Here is a 21321-nt window from a genome sequence, read left to right as displayed (position 1 = left end):
TACAAGGTTCAGGGAGTGTACAACTGATAACGGAAACCAGGCAGGCACAAAGACCCCATAAAGTTCAAGATCTAACTAGAGAAGAGAAGAATGCCCTGCTGTTTTCAGCAAGGGAATGATGCGATGGTTTCCCAAGAAGCAGAAGCAGCCTTATAGATAACAAGCTACACCGAAGATAAGCAAGGTTTGTCTCACTGTTTTCAGCAAGACACAGAGCAGCAGTTTTTTGCATCGCAGCCTTACAACCTATTAACCCCTGAGTGTGCCCCCACATATTATTATAATACTCTGCCACGAGGAGCTGAAAGCCTTTTTGCTAAAATCTGGAACACGACAAGGATGCCCACTCTCATCACTTCTATTCAATATAGTATTAGCATTCCTAGCCATAGCAATCAGACAACAAAAAGAAATAAATAGGATCCAAATTAGAAGAGAAGAGGTAAAATTGTCATTATATGTAGATGAGATGATACTACATATAGAGAACCCTAAAGACGCCACACAAAAACTACTAGAGCTAATAAAAGAATTCAGCAAGGTAGCAGGGTACATCAACATACAGAAAACAGTGGCATTTCTTTACATGAAACTAATAATACCTTTTAAAATTGCATCCAATAAATAAAATAATTAGGAATAAATCTGACCAAGAAAGCAAAAGACTTATATGTAGAGAACTACAAAACACTGACTAAGGAAATTAGAGAGGACTTAAAGAAATGGAAAGATATCCCAAGTTCTTGGACTGGAAGAATTAATATTGTTAAAATGGCCATACTACCCAAAGCAATCAACAGATTTAATGCAAAACCTCTCAAATCACCCAGGATTTTTTTTTCACAAAACTACAACAAATAATCCTAAAATTTATATGGAATCAAAAAAGACCCAGAATTACCAAAGGATTACTGGAGAAAAAGAACGAAGCTGGAGGAATAACCCTCCCAGATTTCACACAATACTACAGAGCTACAGTCATCCAAGGTATTGGTACAAAAACAGGCATATGGATCAATGGAACAGAATCGGGAGCTCAGAAATAAACTCACAAATTTTTGGTCAGTTAATCTTTGACAAAGGAGGCAAGAACATACAATGGAGAAAAGACAGTCTCTTCAGCAAATGATGTAGCAAAAACTGGACAGCTGCATGTAAATCAATGAAGTTAGACTTCTTCCTCACATCATACACAAAAATAAATTCAAAATGACTTAAAGACTTAAATATAAGACAAAACACTATAAACCTCTTAGAAGAAAGCATAGACAAAATGTTATTTGACATATACCTCATAAATATTCTCCTAGGGCAGTCTACCCAAGCAATAGAAATAAAAGCAAAAATAAACAAATGGGACCCAAATGAACTTATAAGCTTTTGCACAGCAAAGGAAACCATAAGCAAAACAAAAAGACAACGTATGAAATGAGAAAAAATATTTGCAAAAGATGAAACTGAAAAGGGCTTAATTTCCAGAATATATAAACAGCTCATACAACTGAATAACAAAAAATCAATCCAATCCAAAAGTGGGTAGAACTAAACAAGCAATTCTCTAATGAATTCATGCAAATGCACAATAGGCATATGAAAAAATGCTCAATATCATTAATTATCAAAGAAATGCAAATCAAAACTACAATGAGGTCTCACCTCACACCAGTCAGAATGGCCATCATGCAAAAGTCCACAAATGACAAATGCTGGAGTGGCTGTGGAGAAAAGGAACCCTCCTACACTGCCGGTGGGAAAGTGGTTTGATGCAGCCATTGTGGAAAACATTTTGGAGATTCCTCAAAAGACTAAAAGTAGACTTGTCAAAGGCTTTTGATCTCAGGCAGGCTGACAAGCTCCCAAAGACCTGGGCCTCGCCCATTATTCCGCCCCAGGTGGCCGGCACAATGAAGGGTCGGGGGCAGCCACCACTCATCAGGCAGGACCACCTGCGCCAGGGGACCCTGGCCTGAGGGTCAGTCGGAGGTGCTCCGGGCACGGCCGGCGCCCTCCCACCTCCTGGGGCTGCGACCGCTTTCCCAAACCCGCTTATGAGTGGCGGTGAAGGTGCGGGGTTCAGTGGCTACTAATTTGGGGGGGCACAATGAACCATGGCGGTGGCCCCAGACCGGCCTCGGGGTCCTAACGAGCCACGCGGCCCCAGCCTCACCTCTGCATTCCCACCTGTGCGCCTCCCCCGCCGGCTCCCCAACCTGCGTGCCCCCACCAGCATCCCTTCACCTACCCAGAGGCGCCAGCGAAGGGGACGGCAGGCGGCTGCCCAGATCCAAGGCCGTGTTCCTCCTCGGGGGGCGGGCTGGTCCAGGAGAGCCCGGCTCCCGCACAACTTCCGCGAGCTCTGGGCGGGCAGCGGCTCCTGCAGCACAGCGCGAGGCGAGCTGGGCTGGGCGAGGCCCGTTCCCAAAGCCCCACCCTGCCACAGACCGGGTCCTGGAGCCCAAGCAGAACCACCAAAACCAGCCCTGGGCCAGGCCACACCCCCAACCACACTCCTGCTTGTCAAAACCCCTGTCACTGAACCCCCACCCCAGGCCAGGCCTGGTCCCTGACAGGACCCCCAAGGTGAAACACCTTCTTATACTGAGGTCCCCGCCGCCACATTCTGCCCCACTATGTCCTAATCTAAGACCCCTGCACCCCAAGCTGACCCGTCATACCTCACCCCAGGCCCCCCATTCCAAGATTGTCCCCTCACCCCGGGATTGCAGACTTAACCCTCAGCCGGGTCACTTCCACTCTGAGGGGCCCAACCCTCAGCATGTTTCCCCCACTGCAGGATATCCCCTCACTCTGAGTGCACCCCTGATGCAGGAAAACAGATGTGGGGCGTGAGGAGGGCAATGTCCCTGGTCTCAGTTGAGCCCCTGGAATGTGCCCCGCCAAGTGTGGGTCCTTGGCTACATGCAGGAAAGCATTCAAGAGAAAGCCACAGTTGAGTGAAGGTAGTTTATTCAGAAAGATACATTTAAAGGCAAGAGAAAGGCCAGAGAAAGGTCACGAGGTGTGGGGGTTGGGTGCTCAGATTAAAAGTAGGGACACATTCCATAGACAGAATGTGGGCTGTCTCCAAAGAGAGAGAGAGAGGCGGTCGTGAGATGCCCTGTTGCTGTTTTTTATGGGCTTGGTGGTTTCATATGCTGATAAGTGGAAGGACCGGTCTAAGTAGCCAGGGGACGGGGCTGGGATTCCTGGGAATTTGGCCATTTCCCACTCTTTGACCTTTTGTGGCTGGCCTTTGGACTTCCATGGTGCCTGTGGGCGTGTTATTTACCATGTTAGTTTATTACACTGAGAGTATAATGAAGGTCAAGATCTACTTGAAGTTTAATCCCTCATTATCCTGAGCCTCAAGGCCTACTGGGGGTTGACTCACCATCTTAATGTTAATTGCTGTAGCATTCCTTGAATGGCTGCGCCTGCCCCTTTCCATCCTGTCTGTCCCCTACCCCAAGCTGACCCCCTCACCCTTCACCCCATGTGTGCTGGGGCGGTCCACTCTCCAGTCACCATGGTGACAGCCACCAGTCAGAGATCTGGTGCAGTGTGTGGACAAACAGCCCTGTGTCCAGGCTCTGGGGCTCGGCAGGCAAGGTTGGAGGCAGGTCAAATTCCTGCCCAGGGGCCCTTCCCCCTGTGCCCTGTACCTCCTCTGAGCCAGAGGCTCAGGGTGTCCCTGGCTGTGCGCCAGGGTGGTCCCAGGCTGATGGTGTGGATGGTGAACCAGACCCCAAGGGCAGAGGTGATGGGTACATGGACCTGTCAAGGGGAGGATGCGGCCAAGCCTGGGGATGGACAGCAGGCGGTTGGCTGTGTGCATGGCCTGGGCTCAGCCCAGGTGGGTTCAGGGACTGTGTTCATTCATCTGGGGGCAGAGGGAAGGGGGACGGGAGCTTTGAACATGTCCTTCTTAGGAGCCCAATGCTCAAGAGCAAAGTTCCTGCATCCTTCACACAATTGTCGGCGATTTTTTCTTTCATGCTACACAATAAAAGTGAGAGCATTTGAGAGGCTCAATTGAGTTGGTCCCTGATTCCTTCTCACTCTCTTGACTTTCCACAGAGTCCTGAGTAATACATTCCATCTCATTGGGACTACTGCTGGATAGAACCCACACTTTCTAGTATAAAAGGAGCCTGAATTCTGACTGGGGAATATGGTTTTCCAGGATATTAGTCTGCTATCTTGTCAATTGGCCGGCTTTCCAAATAAAGTCGCTATTCCTTGCTCCAACACCTCGTCTCCCCATTTATTGGTCTGTCATATGGTGAGCAGAACATGTTTAGACTCAGTAACAGCACCTCACACCTTCCCAGTACTTTTATTTCCTGTCTCAGAAAAGAGCCAAACAATTACATAGTAAAAGATACTCAACTCTATTATAATCAGAGAAATATAATCAAACGTGAAATGCTGTTTTCCAACCTATCAAACTGGTAAACACTTGCAAAGACTTTCCCAGTGTTGGGAAACCTGCTGGGAAGCCTTCAAAGGCTGCCGGTGGTGGTGGGCTTTAAATGGTATGACACCTTTGGAAAGCATCCATTTGTTATTATCTATCAAATTTTTAATGTGCAAACCCTCCAACCAGCAAACTAAGGTCTACAGAGAAACTTTTACTCCATATATTTCAGTATTGCTTATGTTTTCACACAAAATATGTATTACCTGAGGAATTTAAAAATACATTTTATAAAAAGAATTCTGAAATTTAGGCTTCTGTAAATATTTTCTTGAGCTTTATAACTTTACTACCCTGGAAAAAAATTAAATGTACTTTCTTTTTTTTTTTTTTCAGAAGTGATTAGCAGCAAAACTTGAAAATGTAGAGACTCTGAGTTTGTCTTTGGGAGAGGCCTGCAAAGGCCCCAAGGACAGACTCAGTGGCTGCAGGGTTAGGGTTAGGGCCTGGGAGGAGCCAAGGAGATGGGTGGGATAAGCTAAATTTTAAATGTCGGGTGGAAAGCAAGAGTGTGGCAAGAAGCCCAGAAGTCCCCACTTTCCATTCTCAATGAGTCATGATGAAAGAGGAATAATCAAATGGTCGCACTTAGGTAAAAAGACTGCTTATTCTGATGCTTGCGCTTAGAATGGTTAATGAACATGACCGACCAGTTGCTACCCACAGTTCCAGGCCCAGTGTTAAAACTACAGCCATTGATCTTACTGTTTCTATTTTATTCCAGTAATCTAAAGTCATAATCATGCTTGGTCTCCGAGTCCTTCTCCAGGGAGAAAGTCACGGGACTGTAACCTTACAAAGTAGCCCAAATAACCAAGAACACATCTTAAGTGTTTACAAGATAAAGAGATGTAACCACTAGCTTCTATAGAATTGGTCACCTGAAGGCATTATGATGCCATTCTAAGTCTTCTGATGAAAAAATGATCCTATTGGTTGTTATAAATGCTTCATTGTTTAAGCTATGGCTAATCACCCTGCTCCATCCCCAAGATGGCTTCTTAGTTTTGAAGGCACTAGCCTGCTGTGGGTCTGCTTTGCCTGGCAAAGTAATAAAGCTTCCTCTTTTCTTCTAAACTCTAAGACCTTGTCTCTGTGTTATTTGGCTTGTCAGGGACAGGGGCCATTCTTTCTGCAACAATAAGGTCATGAGATAAACACAGACAATCACCAGGACCTCTGGATCAACCTGACATCAATATTAAAAACAGATGTAAAATCACAGAGCACGAACTAAGGAGCACTCTACCGGTGGTACAGTGGGGCGTGGGGTTGCGTGAAGCAGCGTGGCAGGACACACTCACGTTGTGCAGGCACGCAGGACCACTGCAAAAGAAAAAAATATGAAGAAAAAAGAACATTCTACCTAGTAGAAATTAAAGTCCTCCTTCTTAATCGGGATACTGAAGAATGTTAAAAATGTATATATGCACACCTTTTCAAAGCAGGTCAAATATGCTTGGGCTGGGGAGAGTTCAGGAATGGAAACCCTGAGTGTACACATGGCAATGGCTGGGGCAGGTACTGCCAACACAGGATGAGCCTGTACCCCGGGCACAGAGCTACTGTCAAAATAAATCCACTGCAAGCACAAACATTGATGAGTCAAAAACCATAAAGTTGAGGTTACAAAACAAAGCCAGGATCCAAACACAGCCCCCTCAATGTCACTACAAACAAAACATGGGAAACCAACTCAGAACACTTCAACAAATAATGTGGATCCCTTGATTCTCCCAAACACAGCACAGGGGGCCTGTGCCCAGATCACTGGCATCTTTTAGGTCTGCATGTCCGCATTCCTGTGCTTTGAACATCTCCTTTGTAAATTAAACTGTAACCCCTTGCATATCCAGGCCATCTTATCTGGAACAAGGCCAGGCTGTCTAAATCAAAAAGCTAAATTCCAGAATACTTAAACAACATATTGCATTATTTCCAGAACACAGCAGGGAAGGCCACCCACACAAAGCACAGTTCCTGTTGCAAGGGGTGGGGGCAGGTGACTGTCCCAGAGCTTCAGGCATTCTGAAATTCTGAGCAGTTTTCAGGAGTTCTAGGAATGTGACCTTAGTCATTCACTCATTTATGAGTTTTATTAATTAAATTAACTCATGCTTTTATTAAAGTTCATAAGAAGTGCACCTTTCACAACACAGTGTCACAGAATTACAACCCTTACACCTAAGAGCCCATCTCTGCATCTAGAAGCACATGATTAAAGAAACTTCCGTGTACTGAGCCCTCTGTGGAGGAAGCTAGTAACATTAACCTGAATGGCCTTTATTGGATGAGAATCCTGAAAATTTGCTGGCGTCAGGTCTGTGTAAACAAAGATCAAGTGTGCCATCTCTGTCTGAAGGCTCAAATTAGTGAGATTTTACTCGGGCCAAATTAAATTTAAAGGCCACCACATGGAACTTTCTAGCAATCAGAGCTATCTGAGCCACCTCAGGAGACAGTTCCTCATCCCAAGTGGGCTGGTATAGAGGTTGATCTGAACAGGAGAGCAGCCAGATTTGAAATCATATATTTCTGGAAAGGTGGGCCACAAAGCCAGGTGTATCTGTGTGCTGCTGGTTACACACACTGCAGCAAAGACCCACACAGAAATTGCCACACTCCTACAACCTGTTTTTATCAATATCAAGGGAGGGGCAATGGTAATATTTGGAGAATGAAGGCAATCTGTAAACTTTAAGATCAATGTGGCCTTTGGGATCTACTTTATAACCTGATATATTACAATGGCCTCTATGCTATGCTTAACTGTAGGCATATATTAAAATGAAAATGACATTGCATAGCCTTTGTCACTGAAACCCTCTCAGATACCTTCTGTACTTACTGTGGTGCTGAGAACAACGTGTGCACCAAGTATTCACTGACTAAGCAGCTAATTCCATTTAACAATATTGATAGAAATGAAACAGGATGACAGCTAATGCTGAGTCTTGCTACATACCAGGCATTCCTTCTATTTTATGTGCATTATCTCATTTCATAGAAAGAACACGGAATTTGGAGCACATTGACCAGGATTATAATTTCAGCTCTACTTAAAAACAACAACAACAACAACAAAACAAACCGAATAGGATTTGCACCAAACTTCAACACTAGTTACATGTAGGAAGTAAGCCCAAGGAACAGTGTGAGAAATCTACACTTAGGTCTATGCAGTTATATACATGAATATTGACACATAGACATTCTATTATGTATAAATCATACATAGCATATACCTAGTGTGTATGCAGGTGTTCAAAAAGTATTTGCTGTTTTGAATTTTTAAGAAATTTGCTACTCTATAAAATATAAACAATTTACACATTGCAACAGAGAGGGAATTTGCAACAATTTCACAATGTGATGTAATTTACATTTAAATTAAATGATTGATTTCTTCTAATTTATTTATCTTATTTTTCATGTTAAAACCCTACAATGACCTCAGTGAGCATATCATAATGTACGCATAATGATGGCGAATATATACAAGCTCACGTTCCGGCAGTTAAACATAAGGAACAACACAAATATTACTAATAGTGACATGCCTATTTATGGGAAACTTGTTTTCCGTTTTTGTAGTTTTCTGTATTGTTCAAATTAACAAGGTCCTTGGCAAACATAAAGAGTTCTGCTCTTTGACCTGCTGACCGTGGGGAGTCCTTTGAGTGTGTTGGGCTAGGACTTTCGGGGCAGCAGTAGTGGGAACGCCTCACAGGGGAGATGAGGATGGGAGACTTGTCTTCAGTATAAAAAAGCAATACACATTCACTGTGAAGCCTTGGAAGAGTTACTTGCCCTCTCTGAGCCTTGAATTTCCAGGCCTCTAAACTTAGTTTGATTTCTTATCCACTTACAAAGCCCCCACCAGTGCAGACTCTAACTCACAGCCTCAGGACATCTCTGGATACATGCAGTGTGTGAAGCACCTGCTTCCAGGGTCTGAGTCTGAGAGCACTTCCCCCTGGACAAACAAATCCTCCACGAGGCACACGACCCTTCCCTGACCAAACCGTGGCTCCTCCAGACTCGACCTCCATCATCTGACCTTCAGAATCATCCTGCTGGGCCCATGTCACCCAGGAAAGTCCCCTGCTGAGTCAGCTTAGCCAGGGCTGGGATATGACCACCCAAAGAAATCTGACCATCTGGCCTGCCTGCAGCAGGAACCCCTTAAGGGCCAGCCAGAGCCCAGACCATGGATGTTTCCTCTCAGTGAGTCTTCATCCATGACCCTACCCTGTTCCTGGTCTGTAACCCCCACTGGCCTAGGCCGAAGTTGGACTTGGGCCTGGTTCCCCCAGCCATGTCACCCCTTGGAGAGTTCCTCCTGAATACAGTGTTCCATCTTTAGCACCTGTCGAATAACTTTCCCTAGGGGCACTGTGGCTGTCCATGGATCAGGGCACTGTCTTCATTGCCCCCACGTTCTGAAATGATGGACACAGAAAAATGGAAACCATCCCATTTGCCACCCAGCCTCCCCTTCCAGGAGGGCCCCCCTCAGACATCTCCACCCAAGGTGCTCACTTTCCTAGGGCTGGAGGTTACCTCAGTCTCCAGTCACCAGCCACCCTCTGTGTCACCAGACCAAAGACCTGTGGCTTTTCACTAATCCCATTTCCTCCAATGAAAGAATCATGTAAATACAATAAAATACTAAGAGGAGCAATGAATACAGCCCCCACCTCTCCACTGCCACAGCACCTTTGTTTTAAAGCACTTTAGCTTCTGCTGTCCCATTTGAAACATTCCTAATATCTTAATTAACAAGGTGATATGTATTCTTTGTATTCTATTTTTATTGAAGTATAGCTATTTACAATATTGTGTTAGTTTCAGGTGTACAGCATAATGACTTGGTGTTTTTGCAGATTATACTCCGTTATACATTATTACAAGATATCGGGTTTAATTTCCCATGATGCACAGTAAATCCTGGTTGCTTATCTATTTTATATACAATAATTTGTATATCCCCTTTTAAAATTATAATCATGTTGGGTTTATACTGTATTTAATAATTATTTTAGGTGTAAAAATGTGGAAACTGAAACTCACAAACACATGGACAGGTAAATACTAGACTCTGTGATCACAGAGGAAATAGAAGGGTTAAAACCCTGATGTTGGGAATGCAGCCTCCACCAGCTGCCAGCTCTGTGACTCTGGGTAAATAGGGTCACCTCTCCCAGTGGTCTCCCGACTGCAGGGCGGGAGTGAGGAGCCGCCTCCCTCCTGGGGCACGGCCTGGTGCTGGGCGGGCGCTCTGCGAGCTGGAGCCCACGGGGTTGGGACTAGAGGCTGGCCAGGATGCCCAGGAAAGGGGGGGTGATGCACTGAGGGGCAGGACTGATGGGGCAGAGCAGATGAAGCTGCAGGGGGCGGCCCTATGCCCTCCTTTCCCTCCAGCCCAACCCAGGCAGACCCCCTTTACCCCGATCCACATGAACTGGGCTGGAATCTTTGGCTCAGCCTCTCTGAGGATCCTCATGACTGTCCCACAGGCCTTCACTTGGGGGTGGCCCCTTCTTCCCAGGAGACTGGAAATGATGGGAGCTCCCTCATAGGGAGGTGTCCTGGGTACCAAAGCTGGGATCCAAACATCAGGTGCCACCCCAGGTCTGTCTGTGCCCAATCCTCAAGTAACACAGGCCAAAGGCCACCTGACCCATGGGGGTCCAAGGCGCTGTCCCTGGGGTCTCCACATGTGAGGGCATGTGTTTGGCCTGTGCTCCTCCACAGGAATCAGGGACTTGGCCCTTCACTTCTGCAAGGGTCACCCTGCAGACTCAGGCTCCTGGGTGCTACACAAACACACACACAGCACACACCACATACACACCCTACATAAACACACACACCACATACACCCCACACACAAACATGAACATGCAGACACACATCACACACACATAGGGCACATGCCCGAGTCTCCCCCTTCCCTGGGGCCATGCGGGGAGCCTAGCAGACTGATCAGTGGCAGCCACAAGGCTTCAGTGACTCACAGTAAATTCCATCTCATCATTAAATTTATCATTTATTTTAAGGTGTCAACTGGGAAAAACTTTTAAGAAGAAACTCAGCAGGACAATGACTGCACGGCCTCACAGAAGAGCCTGAGGCGGAGACCCGGACCGGGGAGATGTGGGTGAGCCAGCAGCGGGGCTTCTGCTCAGGTCAGGAAGCAGCCCTCGTCCCTCCCTCCTTCCCCTCCTCCTTTCCTTCTTCCTTTCTAATAACTGTATTTGGAAAGGCTTCTTCTGCTACAGTTTGCCTGTTCCTTTTGGTTCCATTTAATAGCAACAGATTTCTTATACTGGTGTGAACACCGTCAGTATCTTTTGAAGTGCACCGTGCTTTTCCCGCTTAGGAGGGTCGGGCACATTCACACAAAGGAACCAGAGATTATCCAATCTGCAGCAACTTTGTAATCAAGCCCAGCCACTAGGCCCTCACCGAAGGCAGGGGAACATCAGCCCTCCTCAGGGCTCTGCGGGGAAGACAGTTTTGTGGCTCTGGGCTGCCCCTCCAGTGACACAATCACCACCGGATGGGGCAGCCGAGGCCTGAGCTGACAAAACCTGCCTCGGTCTTCAGGAACTTTCTCACTTACCAAACATCAGCCTCTCCCCCTCCTTTCTTGTCCTTCCATGGACCAGAGAGGACCGGTGGCAGGGCTGGGCCATCAAAAGACCACAAAGGGCGCCCATTCTTTCTCCCAGAAATGACCTCCTGGGACCTGCCCAGCTCTTATCCAGCTACTCCCTAGTGTTTCTGGTCCACCTGACCCCAGTAAAGTCCATGTGGACGCCCTCCAGGCCTTGAGAAACCCCCAACCCCCTCCTGTGTCCACCGCTGACCAAAGGGTGCACCTGAGACCGCAGACTGTTTTTTGGGGATTATATGTATATATATATATAAAACCCAGAGATTTCAATCTTTAAAGACTAGAGAGCTTTTCAAAATAGAAAAGAAACCAAAAATAAAATAGCCTTTTGTTCTTGAAGAGTTGCCAGAACTCAAAATGTAAACTCCAGTTTTGCATTTTGCATCATATATTCTGGTTATATGATCCAGACCTTAGAAGACTGTTGGGACAGCTCGCAGAGCCGCCGTCCAGTAGGCAGCCCGTGCCCCGAGCTATCTGCCTCCCCGAGCCTGCCAGCCCGAGGCCTCCCGAGCCCCGCCTGCGGCCCCAGCAGCAGCGCCAGGGAACAACTACATCCACAACCTGCTCGTGGATGGGACCTGTCAGGATGCGGCCATGGTGGGCTCTAAGGACTCGCCCCACATCTGGGCCGCCACCCCAGGGAAACCTTTGCTAGCATCACACCAGCTGAGGTTGGTGTCCTGATTGGCAAAGACTGGTCAAGATTTTTCATGAGTGGGCTAAGGCTTGGGGGCCAGAAATGTTCTGTGATCCGGGACTCACTGCTGCAGGATGGGGAATTTCCCATGGATCTTTGTACCAAGATCACAGGTGGCGCACTCACCTTCAACATCATGGTCACCGTGACTGCCAAGACGCTAGTCCTGCTGATGGGCAAAGAAGGTGCCCACGGTGGTATGATCAACGAGAAATGTTATAAAATGGCTCCCTCCTGTGGTGTTCCCAGTACTGACCTCATCTGTCCCTTCCCCTACTGCTCCCCACTGATTTTGCCCCCTTCTCCTTCCCCCCCACATACACCATTTTTATTTTTGGGACCATTACCCCACACCCCTTTTTGCTGCCCGAACCACATGGTCAGAGGCCAGGGCTGGATGGACACCTCCCTCTTCTCATACCCTTCCTGTGTGTGGTTGGATAACTTTTTTGTTTTTTTGTGTATTTTTCCTGAATATAAAAAGATTCTACAAAAAAAAAAAAAAAAAAAAAGACTGCTGATCTGAGCCAAAAATATATAATTCTCTTTTAATGTCAGATGCTACCTTTTCAGTAGCCTTCCCCCAAGTTGCTTTCCATTCAATTGCCTGCTGACCCTGCCAGCCCTGCCTCCCCAGTCTTGTGATTCACTTACCTGTGGCTCTGCTGCACAGGACTGGGAGTTCTCAGACCATCCAAATTTCTCCTCCAGGATGACAGACATCTCTGGCCATTCAATTGCCATATTCCTTGATGTTTGGGTTCAAAGTATATTTGTGATGGTGGCGTTTCCAAGCTCTATATAGGGTCTACCGCCACGCTTAAAGTCATAGCTGGGTCTGCCATGAAAGTCCCCCTAATAAGCCTAAGGTTTCTTCTTAGATTTACACAAAATGTACATTTTTGTTAATATATGACTTTACTTCTTTATTTCTTGCAGTCTCCATGTTACATATTTTTAGATAAAAGATTCAATTTCAATTAAAATTAACTCAAATGTATCTCTTTTATAATAGTATCAAGAGATCGGAAACAACCTTGAAATATGGCGGTCATAATCTCATGGGTTTTATTCTCTTTTTTTAAGCAAAATAAATCATTATCTCCTTTCTTCCCAGTGGGGACACGGGGAGGGGAGCATTAATCCTGAATGTTTACTTATGTTTAAAAAATAGCTTTTCAGAGTGGGTGAACAGCCTAAATGTGTTTATTTTTTATAAGAGGTAGGAAATTAAACTCCTGAAGACAGTTTCTTTACCTTGTTAATTTAATTTATAAAAAAAAATGTGGTGAAAATTGCAAATCTTCTTCAGACTTCTCAAAGATATTGGGACAGGTACCTTATCACATAGGTCATCACCAATGGTCTTTCTGATTCTAGAGAAGGAACCCTATTGTGAAATAGTAAGCAATTAGTCAATATTATTAATTTATTCTGAACCTTTGAGAATTAAGACATAAAATGAGAACCATTTCCCTTTCGTGCGATATTTATCCATAATGAGAAGCAACTCATCCATCCATTTACTAGACCCTGGGATGGCGGAGAAATGTGGGTTGACTCTGAGCAGCTGCTGAGCTGATGGAAATGATGCTACAGTTCCCACGTGTCTCACTGTGCTCCCCCTAGACATTTGGTTTTCATGGCTCTCTCTGAAGTTAGAGAAAGTCATAATGGATCATCACCGCATTTAGATTGTGATTGTGATTCCTCCCACCTAGAAATAATGTGGCTTCCCAGGCTCAGGCCAAAGGACTCTCTCTCTCCCCAATACATAGTGGTAGGTTAGTGGGGGAGTGGGACACCATTACCCCATGCATAGAACAATCATTTTAGAAATGTTTTAACTTATAACTTAAACCATGAGATAATAAAGTGTAACTGAAACATTAAAGCCAATGGTTTGAACAACTAGCTATGTAACACTGACTAGTGCAAAACATCGGTCTTACAAAGAAAACTGATAACACAACACCCACCCTGAAAGAATTTATGATCTAGTAGGAGAAAGAGAAAGAGCAGGTATTCAACAAGTAAGTAAGCATGTAAGTAAATACATAAATACTGAAAAAATGAATTCTCTACTAGAAATAGAAGCAAAGAAGAGCTGGCATTTCCAACTTACAGCATAAGAAGGCACTGAAGGCTTGGGGATATGAGCATGAAATAAAGTTGAATTGGATGTTCTTTTGTCCCTTTTGTAGTTTTCCCAAATGTAAATGGATTCCTTCCATAAGGCAGTGGTGTTACAGAACTAACGCTACTCTTAATGTCCCTAATTATCGAATGTGGAACAATGCAGATGGCAGGCTATTCAGGATTTTTCTTCCTTTGTCTTTCACCATGAGAACCAGCTCACTGCTCATTAAAACATCCTGCAGAGGGCAAACAAGGGAGGGGAGGGAGCTGAAATTCCTTTTGGAAGTTTTTGGGAAGCATTGGTGAAAGTTTTGGTGGAATTGTAGAAACAGTCTCTTTATACTGTCTTCTTCTTTCAAAGAAATCTTGTTTCCCATCAGTGAGATTTATGTGGAGACTAGAAAATGCCATGTGTGCTTTGACTTTCTGGATAAAGGAGTCTTCAAAGAAGGACTTCAAGAAAATAAAGTTTTCTCCCATTTCATATCAAATATTAATTTATATTTTTCCTCTTGAAATTGATTTTATAACCTAAAACAAACCAAGATAAAATATTTCTCAACTAACAGAACACATCAGTATTCACAGAAGTAGCAGAATCTGTTTTTATGTTAAAATTGATGGACCTTAAATTTACTAAAGAAATAAACAAGTGAGAGCAACAAAAAAATCTAAAAGTAAAATTAAAACAACAACAACAACAACAACAACAAAGAATGACTTTAGAATAGTGACTCTTATCAAGAAAGGAGCATGAATTAAAGTGAAATCTGTGGTGAAAATTTCTGAAGCCCCAGATGCTAATCGGCCTCCTCATCCTCTGCACCCCCACGGTCCTTGCCTGTAACACGGAGAACAACTTCAGACAGAAGCAGGCTGCACATGTAAGCAGTATGGGTGCTGCCAGAACTTTATTTAAACCCAATAAGATAGAACTGATTCAATAAAAGAGGACAAGCAAGGGGAGGGACACCTGTACGGACATTAGTGAAGACTAAGTTTTGGCTGTTTAAACAAATAGCCCACAAAAATGAATTCTTCTTTGAGATAAAGACTTCTGTTTTTATTCCTTTTAAGGCTTTTTGATGGTTGTGATGTCCCTGGGCTTCCAAGATACATACGAAAAGTGTCTTTTTATACACTAGATTGGAAAATAGAACAACTAATAATGATGATAATAATAGGTATTAAATCTGGGTACTAGGCGCAGCATACGAGGACGTGTTTCACAACAACAACACGAGAGCTAACGGGCATTGAGCATTGTGATGTACAGTCACCGATGAGCAGTTTTAAATGTTTTAATTCATTTATTCCTCATGACAATATGGTGTGGATTCTTTTGTTACACTTGTTGGATCAATGAGGAATCTTGGGTAGATGGTGTCACATTTTAATCTAAATTTCTTGTGTAAGTCAAATACAATTTCCCCCTACCAGGATTTTGATTGTCTGATGTCAATTTATATGCACAGTATTTTTTATCTCCCATTTAAAAAAATAGTGGTAAAATACTCATAACATAAAACTCACTATCTTAACCATTTTAGGTGTACAGATTAGCAATGTTAAGAACAAGTACATTGTTGTAGAATCTTCAGAACTCTTTTCAAATCTTGCAAAACTGAAATCCCATACCCAGTAAATAATGCACAGACCCACCATTTTCCTTTCTGTCTCTATGACTCTGTCTACTCCAGATACCTCATACAAGTAAATTCACACAGCAGTTGTCTTCTTGTGACTTCCTTATTTAATGTGTCACAGAGTTTTTGAAAACATATGAAACTATGATAATGCAAACATATTATTTTCATTTTATAAGAAGGTTTTTAAAATTATTACTATCTCCCAAAATGTGTCATGACAAGTGATGACTTCTGTGCTTTATTTAAACTCAAATAATGATTTTAACTCACTGTTATTTTTTAATTTCTAATAATTTACTTAGAGCAAGAAAGGTTTTAAATCAACACATGCTACCAATAACAAAATATATATCAATACTAGACACTTATATTAAAATTTATTATCAATAAGATATTTGATACACTTTGCATTGTCAGTTTCTCAAATGAAAACTTTGAGACACACTTTATTATGCTTTATGAAGTGGATATTATTTTCACAAAGAAGTGTATTCCTAAATATTTCTAAGTATTAATTGTATTTATTTCCTTTCTTTTTTAATAAGTGGGATAATTTCCATCAATTACAGACCCACAAACCCAGCTGAAATAAATATTATATATTCCCAAGACAAGCAGTCACCGTTTTGCATTTACAATTTTATTCTTAAACTAAAATTTGAAAGAACCAAAGTCAAATAAGAACCTCATGTTTTTGTAATCTATCAGTTAAGTTTATTATTAAAAATTATTTTTCTTCCTTTACATATAAAATTAAGTAGACTGTGGCTCTTCCTTTGTAAAAAACAAACAAACAAACAAAAAACCAAAAAAAAAAAACTAAGAATGTTACAGTTCAGATTTCAAACTTCAGCTTTTTCAACAAAGCTCAAATTTTCTTTTCACCATTTTTCTTTCATGACCTCTGATGGTGGAAATGTAAATTGACATTACAAATATCAACAGAAATAATGCCACAAATTCCATTTACCTTGTTACTGAAGATCATTTCCCTTCTTTTCATATTTATTTACCTTGAGAATATAACGGTATTAATTATTCAACAATATAGAAAGAGTGTTGGACAATTTCATACTACTTCGAAGCATAAGAATTCCCTCTTATTCACAGTGTATAAATCTCAAAGTGTATGTGTGCACATTACATACAGTAAAATGAACATTTTATTGATATAACAACTTACTCCTGCAACTACTAGCTTTCAAATGGAAATTGAATAAAGTTTGGCTAAGTTGAAACAATTATTTTAATTTACAAAACCATCATTTTTCCTAAATCCTGTACATATGAATAAGGCAGCAAAATTGTATATTAAGATCTGAATTATTTGAATTCATTACTTCAACTTAGTTAATAAGACTACTGTCTTGACATGAATTCCTCCCAAAAAGGCCTCCTCACAGGGAATTTATCTGGGAATGTGACCCATAGAGTAGGAATAATGAACAAGGCAGTGAAAACAGGGAAGAAGGAAATGCTGAAGTATGGATATGTTATCACAATGACCATGGCCGACCTGTTCTGGAGTCCACAGGCTTTCTGGGAGGCCTCATGAAAGCCAGGAAATGAAGAGAAGGCTTTTCCCACAGGCTTCCACCTGCCATGGATTTAGTGGCCCTTGGACTTTGACTATCACATAAGCACTTGTAGGCTGCACATTCCGCATCCTGCATTTCTTGTCAGAAAGCTTCCAGGAAAGGAAAGGAGAGGCTCACGCCTTAGCCAGAGTAAGAGACTCCCCAGTTTCACCTGCAGGAAGCTGGTCAAAGTCTCCAAGAACTGGTAGTAGGACAGGTGCCTGCAGTAGGACACGGGGCCAGGAGGGTGCTAAGTGATGCTCAGAGTGGGTGCTGGTGCACTAGAGCCTTAGGACTCCTCAGACCCACCTTTTCTCTCCCTTAACTCTAATCTGCCCCTGAGTCTCCTTCCAGGTGCTGGCCAGCTGCAATCTCTATAAGAGGGTTTGTGGAATATCCTGGTGGCTACAGCTGCTCCCAAAGCCTTGCTGAGAGTCAGCATCTCTCCTCCCCACCACTAATTCTAAATTTCTCTCATCTTTGACCAGTGTCTCAGCTGATCTAAGGTTGCCTGCCTGGTAGAATGAGCCAGACCTTCTTCATCTAGGTTTGATTTGCTTTACCTCCATGAGGACATAGTTGCTGTAAATGCCAAGATACCATTATCACTTGTCACAAAACACCAGGTGATGCATCAGTGAAGTTTGTGACTATTCCTTCCTGCCTCCACTATACAGCAGTGACCCAGGTTCTTCACGTTACTAAGGGCAAGTTAATCTTGAAAATATATTAACATATTAATTCTCTTTTGTTTGATGATCCAGGAATGAGAAGGCCAATCACTGGAATCAGGAGCCCAAAGTGGCTAGATGATAGTCAGTTCCTGTGGAATGCTTATGTTGTCCTCTGGTGGAAGTGTTTTCCTTCTTGGGAACCAAGATCTCCAATCCAGTAGAGCCTAAAGCTTCAGACACAGGAAGCATAAACTTTGAAAGTGAGTCAATAGGAGTAATGGTAAATGGGGCCATTTGTACTCTCACGTCTTGGTTCCTGACAGGACAGCACCATATGTCAGCCATCGATACAGCACACATAGCACACACTTTCCCCAACCTGAAACTTGAGCTGAGCCATCAACAGCTCATCCAACCACTATATCAGATCAACTCCTTCTAGGTGATGAGACAGATGGTAATCCCAGTGGAATCTGTGCTCATGCACCCCTGGTTTCACAACTTTTGTCATAAATTAATCCCTCAAACACAGTGTTGTAGAAGATGTTGTGTCAATAAATAAGGCATTTTGTAAGCCCCAAATTCATGGTGCTGGTGGAGGCTTTGCTGGCAGAGAATTAAAATGCATTACCATTGTAGGTTTAAATTCTAGCAAGGATGAACTGTTGCCATCTCTAGAGTGGAAGGGATCCAATAAAGTTAATCTGACAGCAAATGGCTGGCTGGTCTCCTTGAGGGATAATATATCACAGACTCAGGACCAGGCTCTACTGTTGACAAGCTGGGTACTCAGAAAGGAGCACGGTCTAGATCTGCATTAGGGAGAGGGATCCCAGTCTGCTGTACCCACGGCTCTTCCCAGCCATGGTGTCATATCTGTTCATGCACCAATCGTCCAAACAGGGGACCGCTAAAGGTTAAGGATGGAGTATAGTTCACACTCACAGAGCAAACTAAGCTGTCCAGTTGATTGCTGAGAGTCTTCTATTCAGAGAGTGCTCTTTGGTGGGCACTAACACGAGACAATGGTCTGCATGCTATATATCTGCCCCCAGAGATCCATCCACTTGCCTCTTTCCCCAGATTTCCTTGTCTCTGTTTTCTTTTTTTTTTTTCTTGCTTTACCAAAGCCCCTGACAAAAAGTCATTTGCTACTTCCCAGTAGTCTATGCATATCCATAGCTCAGGCCACTTCTGCCTCCATATAATGTAATGTATGAATTGTTCTGTTTGGAGCTCTTCCCACTGGGAGGATGTCCCTTTAGGGATGCGTTCCTTTAGGGCGAGCTCTGAGTGCAGCTGTAGTGTGACAACTGTTCACTTATGGCTGCCATCAGTTTGCCACCCTAACCCACATGTGAACCAGGCCAATATTTTTTTTTCTCTTTAATCAGCACAGCTATTTCTAGCTACCATCAGATCTGCTGGTTCACATGGCCTGAGATTCCAGGAAACTTGCACAACTGCCTGGGCCTCCTGAAGACCTTTTTATTTATCTGGGCATCATTTAAGTCCAATAAGTGTTTGGTACACTTTTCTCATAAGGCCCTTTGTAGAAGGGTAGGTAGAATGTTTATAATTATTCTTATGTCATTAAAGAGTCCTTTCTCAAGGGAACTCACCCTCCATTTTAGCCAATGGTATCTGGGTCTGTTCAAATTAAATACATCCAGAAGTTGGGTGCAGGCCCTGGGTTTTGCATTGTGACAGTTGATGTTAGGAATCTGCTCACCATGTATTTACTGGGGAAAAATCTGTGTATATATAGACCTTCACAGTTCAACCCCTGTTGTTCAAGAGTTCAGAGTATTGACAAAAGACCACTGGGAGGATGAGAGAATGGAAGTTGGATAAGCAAGGAAGTGAAAACAAACTTTGAATTCTGGTTCAGCCACCATGTCTTTGAGCAACTTACTTAATTTCTGTGCTTCACTTTATCTGTCTGTAATATGGGGGGATAACAGAGACATTGTGCAACTTTGGGTTTTTCTCACTGAAAGTGGCCGGTTTCTCTTCATCAACCTTTGCTGCCTCATCCTTTAGGTGCTTTAGGTCAAATTTAGCCTTTGTTTCCTCTAGGAAGCTTTCTCCTTCCTCCCAGGGGTTGAGGTGGCCTCCAATGTCTTTCAGCCACATGTATCTCTCCTACAGTAGCTGTTGTCATACAGAATTGCAATTGTCAGATCACTTATCTATCTGCTCCACTAAGACCAAACACTTTACTGGGGCAGGGATTATGACTGTCCTAGCCCATTTAGCACATATTGGAAAAAGTTTATAAATTTCATTGAACTCTCTTGTAGATTGTAAGGGTTAAGTGAAGTAATGTGTGTACAGCTCCTCGCAACTTAAGTGTTCAGTAAATAGTAGGTTTAAAAAAGCTCCATTATTTTTCACATCTTTATCATACGGCACAGTTCCTGGCATGTACACATTTGTATCTCAATAAACACTTGCTGAATGAAAAGTTCAGGACAGACATGATAAGGTCCTTAACTACGTCTGCCAACACTGATTTCAACTGCTGTCAATTTTCCTTTCAGTATCCTAAATGCTGTCCTCTGAAACTCCAGTGTGTATTAAGTTCTTATTTTTTTAGAGGAAGCAATGGCAAAAATAAAATAAAAATCCAAGAAAATAATTGTAAGATGCCACTGTAGAATGGAGGAAAAGGAGAGGTAGTGGGAAACCATAGAGGTGCTGTGAGGTAATAGGGCTTGGGGTGTCTGTATTTTCTTTCTTCCTTTCTTCCTTCCTCCCTTCCTTCCTCTATTTGTTTGTTTCTTTCTTTTTTTTTTAACTTTCAATTAATTTTATTTTGTTTCGGAGTTCTACTGAGTTGTCATCAGACACCTTCCTTTCATATCTTAAAAATTGTATCATAAGGATGTTAGGAGAGAATTCAACAGCCTAGGGGGTCTCAATAAAATAAAGCACATAGTTCATATGATACGGAGTACTTTCTATATTTAGAAGTTATCCCCCCGGGTGAATGGAGGAAAACTTACACTTGAGGGTCCCTTTGAATAAATGGAGTTCAAAACTTCTCAGTCCCTCCGTCTTTGTTCCTCTTTTCCTGGGTTCGGAGGCCACCTCTACCGCAGGGCGCACCTGCCACTCTCACCGCCGGCCAACCGGCGGCTCCAGCCCGCAGGCGGCTCCGCGGAAGGAAGAAGGGAGGGGCTCGCAGCAGCCAGCGGGCGGGGCGGGGCGGAGGTGCTGGGGGCGGGGCCAACGGACGCGGGCGGCTGTGCGCGCTGCCGCCGCTACCGCGGCACCTGAGTGCGGCACGTGTCCGTGTTTACGTCCTAGTGGAGCCTAAGTCAGCAGCCGACTGGCGACATTGTGACAATACTGAGGCACAAAGTTTAGGAGACGCGACCCTCCGTCAAGCCAGCTCCTGGCTGCCGGGAAGAGGAGGAG

The 21321-nt window shown here is 43.6% G+C and overlaps 1 protein-coding gene and 1 long non-coding RNA gene across 2 annotated transcripts in view; both read right to left on the bottom strand.

Moving 5' to 3' along the window:
* Positions 1-12603, bottom strand: part of LOC135320808 (uncharacterized) — a 33612-nt gene extending 21009 nt beyond the window's left edge. Inside the window, exons 1-4 of the mRNA XM_064483875.1 lie at positions 12514-12603; positions 5913-6059; positions 3663-3774; positions 2243-2431 (exon numbers count right to left, since the gene is read on the bottom strand). Coding sequence (XP_064339945.1) covers positions 2243-2431; positions 3663-3774; positions 5913-6059; positions 12514-12603 — 538 coding nt within the window. The remainder of the gene's footprint in view (positions 1-2242; positions 2432-3662; positions 3775-5912; positions 6060-12513) is intronic.
* A 1876-nt stretch (positions 12604-14479) lies between these two features.
* LOC135320807 (uncharacterized) lies at positions 14480-21048 on the bottom strand. The gene is made up of 3 exons (XR_010380134.1): positions 20907-21048; positions 16618-16660; positions 14480-14529 (listed from the first exon to the last, which is right to left on the bottom strand). It is a non-coding gene; the product is annotated as an uncharacterized LOC135320807 (long non-coding RNA).
* Positions 21049-21321: the final 273 nt, after the last annotated feature.

This window comes from Camelus dromedarius, unplaced genomic scaffold, assembly GCF_036321535.1.
Source record: "Camelus dromedarius isolate mCamDro1 unplaced genomic scaffold, mCamDro1.pat HAP1_SCAFFOLD_20, whole genome shotgun sequence".
Classification (NCBI taxonomy): Eukaryota; Metazoa; Chordata; class Mammalia; order Artiodactyla; family Camelidae; genus Camelus; species Camelus dromedarius.
The sequence above is the reverse complement of the archived record's forward strand: the minus strand, read 5'-3'. Positions and strand labels throughout refer to the sequence as shown.